Below are 10000 nucleotides of genomic sequence, written 5' to 3'. Positions count from 1 at the left end.
AATTGGTCACATATACTATAGTCCAAAAATCTGAAGCATCTACTGACATGGCGGTTTTTGAAAAAAAAAAAAAATCTCAAATTTTGCAAGCTAAAAACAGCTAAATTTGCAACAAAAAAATTGCAAAATTTGCAAATTAATTTTCCTAATAACCCATAATTAGTTCAAGAAAGAGAAAGGTACTTGTTTGATTTTAAGGATTTCACTACGCTTGCAAAAAATGTAAGGTCATATCAGCGTCAGTAAGAAGGAAGAATATGAGATAGTAAAAATCTTTCACGTTCTAAAAGACCTGTCAAATTAAATGAAAAAAAAAATCGTCTTGAAAATTTGCTAAAATTTCTTTTAAAAAACTGCAGAATTTGCGGCCCCAATGCAAATCAGTGCTGCTCAAAACTGCCATGCCAGATCTAGCCAGTCTCTCCATCAGGCCAAGGCAGTGTCCGTGTTTCTAAGTACAGAGAAATGACTGGTATTGAAAGCATGGGACAGCCATTACCAGGAACGAGAGCGATATATCAGCAATTCCCAGATATTATTTGACTTTTAACTAAAAGGCTAAATAAAGAGAGACACTCCGCACAATCAACACCACTAAATGTGATGAGAGATTGTCTACCCGTCTTCAAGAGCTTCCTAGGTCATCTCGTAATCTCCCATCTGATATCAGAGACTTGAGTGCCTGTAATGACACTGAGACCTCTTTAATCTATCTCCCATTGAGCTTTTATATAGCGCAATATCAACTAAACATGCTCAATGCCCTTAAAAAGGGCTCGCTGGACAACAGCAACACTTAACATGTAGGACGGGACACGATGCCTGTTAGGCGATATTACAATTTTTTACGAAAGAGACAACGCGTTTTACAACCAGGTACTCATTTTACACCTGAGTACGATGAGAGAATGTGAGTAAAGAGCCTTTTCCAAGGACGCAACTATGGGCTGAGCGAGGCTCAAACCCAGGACCTTTTGATTCAAAAGCGAGTGTCATACCACTAGACCACATAGCCGCACATATATTTAGTACCAAAACTCAGCTTCTCTGTCTCAAGAACAGAATACTGCTATTACCAGTATAGTGCCCAGTCTTGGCACTATTTTCCATGCAGATGACTTACATCGGGTGAATCGACTTCAGCAAAGAACTCTGGGTGGTCGTAGGAGGTTCCAACGTTGTTGACAAGAACCCCAATGTCCAGAGTAGCCAACTTGCTTTCTATTTCATCATAGATATCAGAACGGGCAAAGTCTGTGGCGATGATTTGAGTTGACACCTTGAATTTCTCCTCTGTGATAAAAAGGATAAAAAAATTAATTGAAATTTTATTTAAACAACCCTCTAGCTACAAGAGTCTATTTTACCCCATTCGTAACACGATAGAAAGAATGTGTGGGTTTGTGATTGTGTGTTTGTTTTAAGAGTTTTACATCGCTTGCAACACTCAGAAGATAAGAAAGCAAAAAAAAAAAAAAAAAAAAAAAAAAAAAGAAAAAAAAAAAGAAAAAAAAAAAATGATAATTACAATTAAAAGCACTTGTGACAAAGGAAGCTCTGAAATTGAAGCAAAAATTTCATAATTTTAAGAATTTTTCGTAATGCTAGGCAGGTCTGAGTATAAGCCCTATTTTAGGTACATTAGCACCCAACTTTAGAACGATTGACGTGCTCAAAGCATTTATAAAGGCCCCTAACCTACAGAAACACGTAACATGTAGAACGAGGCATGATGCCTGTTATGCAATATTATACTTTTTCTTCCAATAGAGGTAACACTGTTAACGGCCAGATAATCTTTTACACCTGAGTGAGATGAGAGAATGTGAGTAAAGAGCGTAAGGACTCGACAATGCTTCAAGTGAGGCTTAAACCCAGAACCTTCTTATCCGAAAGCGAGTGTCACACCACAAGACCACACTGAAGATTGACACAGTGACTCGCTTAATTCGACCAAGGTTTCCAAACACCATTGGAGAGGCAGAAAACTGAACTTTTTTTAAAAAAAGAACATCAAACAAACCAACAAAAGTTCTAGAGACAGAACAAACACTCACCGACTTGTTTGGCCATTTCCTCAAGTTTGGATAGAGTTCTGCTGATTAGGACTATATTGAGGCCACGGGCAGCCAGCTGGAAGGAGAGAAAACATAGAATTAATATTGAATTATGATGTGCATCATCATTATCTTGGGATTAAACCGAATCAAAGATTAATAATATTAAATAGTAACAATAATTACACAATAAAATAATAATAATAATAATAATAATAATAATAATAATATATAATAATAATAATAATAATAATAATAATAATAATAATAATAATAATAATAATAATAATAATAATAATAATAATAATAATAATAACAGTGATGATGATGATGATGATGATGATGATGATGATGATGATGATGATGACAAAGACTATTTCTCTTGTTTTGTTTTCCAGTAACTAATCGATAAAGACAATAAACAGTTCTCATGATGACGTATAGTGAAAAAGGAGGAACATTTCAAACAACTGCCTAAAGCACACCCGACGACTACCATGAAAAATTTGTATAATCACGAAATTGTGGCTCCAATCTCAGAACTTCTTGAGCATCTCTAAGTCATTAAAACAGGACAGTGTGGCTCAGCGGTACGGTCTTTGCTTTGAAACCAAAAGATACCGAGTTCCAACCTCTGCCAATGCGCTGTGTGACCTTGAGCAAGTCACCTCGCCCTAACTCAATGTGCGGCACTGCACTGCGGCTGACGCCTGGGTTTTTCCAGTCTTCCCTTGGAAAAGACTAGAGACAAATTTCCCCTATGGGATGAATAAAGGGAATTCTATTTTTTATCTATTTATTTATTTTATTGAAAATAAAAGTTGATGCCAGACAAGAAAATGTTCAGGGTTTTGAAGTGTTATTCAACCCTTGAGGGTTAAATTGTTGTTTTGAAGATAACTGTGGTGACGACCTGCCAACTTGGAAATTTAAACATTCGTCGTTTTTAGGAGATAAAAACAGTAGTTGCTATAGTAAACTTTATAAACCAACAATTTAACACCACAAGGATCAAATAAAACTTCAAAATCATTTTAATTATGTAGCCTGGCATCAACTTTTACCTTCAATAAGCTTTAATGACTTAGAGCAGCTCTTGAAGTTCTGAAATTGAAGCCAAAATTTCGTAATTCTACGAATGTTTCGTTGTACTAGGCAGGTCTGGGTATTAGCCCCATTTCAAGTGCATGAGCACCCAACTTTTGAGCAAGCGAGATGATTGACCATCACTGATGCTGATAATTTAGCTAACTTCTGAATAGTGAAAAACCGCACACCTGTGTTCCATTCCACCACACATCATCTCTCTCACTGCCAATACATTGATTGATGGGAGATAGGGGAGGGGGGGAGGCATAATTTTTTTTTAAATAGTAGGGAATTTCTCCTTCTACTCCTTCTATTCTAAAAAATCGCGGTTTACCGCTGTTCTGATGAAAACTATGAGCACCGAACAGTCACTGTGTCATGTGATCATCAATAAATAACAATAGGAAATCAAAAGGAAGCTTCAATTTAATGAACGAAAACATAATATGGATGTTACAGGTTTCCCCTTTATCAACAGAACATGATGAAAGAAACAACAAAGACGAATGAGAGATGTGGGAATGGCGCTGTTAAAGTGAAATAGCCTGAAATCTATTTCCAAGAATTTTTTTTTTTTAAACGTGAAACTTGTTTTGATAGTAGGGGGGTACCAATAACTTAGTCGGTCGAGTTTTTCACTTCACTTGCAAAGAGACAGAGTTCGATCTCGGTTGATGTCAAGATTCATTACTTTCTGACACCCATTATCCACCCATCAGTGAGTGGGTAACTGGGTCTGTTAGATCTGGCAGAAAGTATTTTTCGATAGACAAACGTTCTATCCAAAAGGTAGCAAACAATCGACTAACTCTGGTTCCATGGGCTTTATGGCTCTGAAGGACTAGTACACAACAACTTTTTTTGTGTAGTGTCTTTAATCTGACGATAACAGTATTACGTTGGGATGATCTGGATGCTGGAAATAAATTTCAGTCCATTTGTAAAGCGCTTTGAGCACGTTTAGTGGATATTGCGCACAGCCGTTTAAATAGGGCCCAAACTTTCACTTTAGTTACTTCTTCCCTCACTGGCTACCGTCAAGTAATGTAAACAATCCACCGTCAACCACAGTGATAACACCTGTCAAGACGGCGTGCATTGGCAATAAATTATGTCTGCAGGTAATTCTCATCTCTTTGAATTTCTCTCAGGCAGAGAGTAGTAGAAATTTCATTAAAATACTCAATTTTCTCAGCCCATTGTGGACGCAGCATCTTTTTCATAATTTTCAAACATATATAGATACAAAGGCCAATTTTTCCTCTACAAGACGCAATTATTTTTATTTACATCATTAAATGATAAGTTTGTGTTTTGCTCTTTTGAATAATCAGAGTTTTTTATGAAATAAATATTAAAATTATAAGTTTAAGAAATATTTAAAAATTCAAAATATCAAACCAACACTTTTTACCATCAAGTGTGAGAGATCAGAGAAAAGTAGATAAAATTATCTTTCAGATGATATATACTTTATTATGTAGATTCAGGGATTTAAGAATAGAGGGTGTGGAAAGGAATCTCAATAATTTTTTTTGTTACCAACAAAGAGGAGAATATTTCATTATATTTTAGAAACCCAATAATAAAACTAGATAGTGATGATAAGAGACATTTATTTAGTTTCATTTCATTGAATTTAAGCGGAAATTTTAGATATTTCTTAAATTTACTTATTTAAGTTCTGTTCAGGTTATGGAGAGACACACTGAAGACGGTCACCACACCAGTACAAATGAAATATGTCGAATTTGTTGTGAAAGAGTACAGAGCCATGCTGAGAGGATTAAAGGACTCTAGACGTTATCAACAATTGACTATAAATACAAATGTGAAATTGTGACATATTTCAATATTTCAATTTGCGAGAAATGTATCTCACTGGTATATAATTTAAAGAAATGCGATGCAGGTATTGATACCTTTGGTTCAATGAGAACAAGAAACAATACTTAATGAGGTGAATATGATCATTATCTTTCACCAATGATGTGCTATATGCAGTCTATATGGCACACAAATTAAAAGAGGTGCAAGTCAAGTACATAAAAAAAGTAATGGGCATGGGATATCTCAAAAATAAGGTTATGAAAATTATAAGAACTCTTTAAGATTTTCTTAGTGGTTTTGATTGTTTTTAAATGAATGTCCGTATATAACAATTTTTAATGGAATTCTTATAATTCGTTGATTCTGGGATAAATATAAGTGAATCAGATTTGACTATGTTTCTGGTTTATCAAAATATTTCTATTAAGACAATGCTGTGATTGGATTTCAATTTTACCTTACTCAAAATCCTTACTTTTACGTACAGGTGAACTGATATCTCAAAAACGCCTCAATCTACTGGTATAAAATTTATATGTCTACATTCTACAGATATTCAACATTATTTCCATTACTTTTGTTTTATAATCTTAAGTGTTGAACATGTTAAAATATTCTCTTTAAAATTTTAATTCACTTAAATTTATGTATCAATTTCATGGGTTATCCCTCTTGCTTTTTAACACCATCATAATTATGATTAAATAATCAATAAAAACTCTGTTAATAAACTGTTTGGTAGTATAAAAATATTTTTGCTACACTTAATAACGGCAATACTACATTAGTTTGAAATTCAGAAAAAATCGATCGAAACCGCGAAAAAATTGTCTCCCTCTCTCAGTGTAAAGCTATGACTCATCATCACTAGACTGGCTAGATTTACCTGGCGAACTAAACTGAAAGCGATAAACGCCTGTGTGCGCTATATAAAAGCTCAATTTTAAAACATTTTAAAAAATCAGGAAATCTGGGTTAAGCCTGCAATCTCTAGTACCCCTCATATTATATGTCATTAAAAAATGTTTTTCTAAACTAGATCATTTATATAGCAGAATATCCACTAAACAGCTCAAAGAACTTTTTCAGGGGCCCGTGGCCAACAGCAACACTTAAACATGTAGGATGACAATGCCATTAACGGCCAGGTACTCATTTTACACCTGAGCACAGTGAGATAATGTGAGTAAAGTTAAACAGCCTTTTCAAAGGATTCAACTATGTGCCGCTCAGAACAGGACTCAAACCCTGGACCTTCCAATCCAAAAGTGAGTGGTTTTGAGGTGATGGATCACAATGGTAGCTTTAAAATCTTACCTGTTCCGCGTAAGCTTTGCCGATGCCATCCGTACATCCAGTGACAACTGTAGGATTTAAAAAAAAAAGAAAATGACAATGCAATGCAGTAACATGACATGAAGTGAGTAGGGGCTCAGCTGTGCTATCTTTGCTTCCTACCCAACATGGTCGATTGCCTTGAGCGTCAACCCGCCCTAGCTCACTCTGAGGCGCTGTGCTGCGGCTGACTCCCCCCCCCCCCCCCCCCCCCCCTCTGAGTAAACCCAGTTTCCCCTTGGAATAGAGCCCAAACACAAAACTTCCCCTAGAAAACAGGGAATTTAGAGAAATACCAGAAGACATTTCATTAATTCATGATCTGATGTTCGTCGGGGTGGGGAGGGGGGAGGGGAGACACACGGGATGCAGATCTCACCACTTTCCGCCATTCTTCTCAAAATTTTGGACTTCAACAGTTCCTTCATCTTCATTCCTGTCCATTCCTTGATATTATTAAGCTCATCCAAACTTTCCTTTGTCTTCCTCCTTCAAGGGTACCCTCCATCACCGTTCTGCACAAACCTTCATGTCTCACATTGCAGCCAAACCATGACAGTTTCCTTCTTCAGAAGACAAGAGAGGCTAAAAACTTTTTTGGAGTGAGGGGAATCGAACTCAGGACCAGACAGACACAGCAAAGTCTGCAATCAACCCCATAATCTCAACTGGGATAGCGCTCACTACACATGCAAAGGGACCAGGCTTAATCCCTGTTGAAGTCAAGATTTCTTCTAACCCCCCACTCCCCTTTAACCACTTATAATGATATATGTGCAGCTATGTGGTCTAGTGGTATGACACTCCCTTTCGGACTGGAAGCCCTGGGTTCAAGCCTCACGCAGCTCATAGTTGAGTCCTTGGAGAAGGCTCTTTACTCACATTCTCTCACCATACTCAGGTGTAAAATGAGTATCTGGCCATTAACAGCGTTGCCTCTGTCCAAAAAACAGGCGTCATGTTCCATCCTAGATGTTAAATAGTGTTGTTGGCTAGATATCCCTTGTAAAGCAATTTGAGCATGTTTAGTGGATATAGCGCTATATAAAATCTCAATTATTTTTTTTTGAGACAGAATTAAATAGGTATATTGTGGCTCTTCAGGGTCACTTATTGAATTGTTTACATCAATATCAACATCGTGAAAGATGAAAGCTTGCATTCCATGGCATCTATCTCTTTGGAGCTTAACATGAAGTGCTTATACAAACATACACATGCATACATAAGCATAGACAAACACACACATACACATATACCCACACATATGCCACCACGAAACACAAATGATGTACATACCTACCCACAAACACATCAAATAATCATTAATTCACACACACACACACACACACACACACACATACGTCACCACGGCACACAAACAATGTACATACCTACCCACAAGCACATCAAATAATCAGTAATTCACACACACACACACACACACACACACACACACACACACACAGACATACCCACACATACGCCACCACGGCACACAAACAATGTACATACCTACCCACAAGCACATCAAATAATCATTTATTCACACACACACACACACACACACACACACACACATACATACCCACACATACGCCACAATGAAACACAAATGATGTACATCCCACATGTTCAGGAAGTAACATGACACTTCTGACAACTTATACTTTCCTATCACTCACTGTGTATGATGCATTTCCTACCACTGTGTATGATACTCGCCACTGTCAACTTACAACCTTTTGAATGCATTACAAATAAGCGGTGTGGTCAAACTACCCTTAGCACTCTGTATTTCATAACACTCTATAGCATTGGCTACAAGCACAAGGCTAAAATCAAATGTCAAACTGCTACCTCATCAATTCTATACATTTCTAATGGTAAATTTTTTTGTTGTTGTATTTTTAATCGCTTTTAGCATTTATAAACTGGAAGCTTCAATGTCTGGGTTTCCCCTTGGTGAAAAAAAAAAAACATGATGGAAGAAATATTACAAAGATGAATAAACAAAATAAAGATGGAACAGCAAGTAGACAGCTCCTTGGCAAGGAAGCCTGAGTTAAAATAGAAAATATTTACTTTTTTATTCGGGCCATCTCTGGAGTCCTTGGTTGAGAGGGAAACAGTCAAATGTATAGTGTTAGTTTTGGGAGTTGGTATTTTTTTTCCTTGTAATCGTAAATCATGTCTCTCTCTCTCTGTGATGCATTGTTAGTTCGGTTTTTTTTATTTTTTCATATAATGGTTTATAAACATTTGACTGGGATCCAGTGCTTGCGTCTGGATGAAACTTTAAGGTGATCTCAAAGTGACTGGTACTGAATGAACCGTAAATATGATTCCATATGTCCTGCTGGGAAAAAATATCCAATGCACTGATAATGGTAAATCTTTGAAACGTGCTATTTCATTCGAAATACAAGTTTAACAAAATTCCCACCATCCCTATCTATCTACATTCCAGGGAAAACTACAGCCAAATTATCGGCCATTGTGAAATCACAACAAAAGGAAAACCATGCCAAGACTATTAACTATTATTAGATTTTCGACCAATCAAAACACAGGATTTGTGACACCCTCAAGCTCGCTCACACAAGCAATGGTTGTTGACAAACGAGAACGATGTCAACCTCTCTCTGCTCATTGTTATTGTTTTTTTAAACCGTCAGTTGGATGAGTCGTTGTTCCTAGATTCCCTCAATAAAATTAATATCAACATAATTTTAAAAGGTTATCAATATTTATTTCATTTTAAAAATTTCTTAAAAACAACAACAACAAAAAACAAAAAAAAAAAAAAAACAGAAGAGAATACCAAACTGTGGGGCAGCATGGCTCAGCAGTACGGTCTTTGCTTCGTACCTGAAAGGTACTGAGTTCAATCATCCACCGCTGTGCTGTGTGGCCTTGAGCAAGTCACCTCGCCCTAGCTCAATTTGCGGTGCTGCACAGCGGCTGAAGCCCGGATTATTTCAGTCTTCCCTTGGAATAGACCCTAGAGGCAAATTTCCCCTATGGGATGAATAAAGGGAATTTTATTTTATTTTATTTATTATTTATTTAAATGATTCAAGCTAAAAAAAAAAAAACTGTCGAGGACTCTATATGACTCAAGCTAATTCCCTCAACCAGGTTATTATATATAGTTATTTTTGGTACGACTGATCAAGCCAATTGAACATGTGAGTGTTTTACTTACAAACACATCATCAAGATTTACACTTGTGTATTGTGCCAAGTTATGCAAGCATTGCCCTCTGTTTCCTGAATGCTCAGACTCCCAAATCAGATCAAAGGCTGTGCCTTGGTTTTTATATTACCTTCCAATACGAGTTTATTGAAACAATTCAAACTTTATGGAACAAAAACAAAATGTGCTGGAGCCAGGATTCAAACACACAGCATCCATTTCGACAAGCCTAAGACAGACAAGTTACCCATTTGGCCACAACATCCGCATGAAGGTTGACTCATATTGTGTATATTATAGTAACCTACTATCCATTCCATCAGCTGGTCTATGATTGGGTTATTTTATACTGTTATTGGTATTTTATTAACTTTACTTTTTATTTCTATATGTGCATTACGAAAGTTTCTATATTCTGTAATGTAGATAAAAATGTTTAAAAGAGTGGAGTTTCAAAAAAGCGTCGGTGTATAATCGACATTGTTATTGC

The 10000-nt window shown here is 36.5% G+C and overlaps 1 protein-coding gene across 1 annotated transcript in view; it reads right to left on the bottom strand.

Annotated features, from left to right (window-relative positions):
- LOC144978857 (very-long-chain 3-oxoacyl-CoA reductase-B-like) overlaps positions 1-10000 on the bottom strand; it is a 21096-nt gene that overhangs the window by 8882 nt on the left and 2214 nt on the right. The window contains exons 2-4 of the mRNA XM_078925434.1: positions 6294-6340; positions 2058-2133; positions 1124-1293 (exon numbers count right to left, since the gene is read on the bottom strand). Coding sequence (XP_078781560.1) covers positions 1124-1293; positions 2058-2133; positions 6294-6340 — 293 coding nt within the window. The remainder of the gene's footprint in view (positions 1-1123; positions 1294-2057; positions 2134-6293; positions 6341-10000) is intronic.

The sequence above is a fragment of the Berghia stephanieae genome, chromosome 8 (genome assembly GCF_034508935.2).
Source record: "Berghia stephanieae isolate SIO BIC M18660-M18661 chromosome 8, UCSD_Bste_1.3, whole genome shotgun sequence".
NCBI lineage: Eukaryota > Metazoa > Mollusca > Gastropoda > Nudibranchia > Aeolidiidae > Berghia > Berghia stephanieae.
Note: the sequence above shows the minus strand (reverse complement) of the source record. Positions and strands in the feature narration are given on the sequence as shown.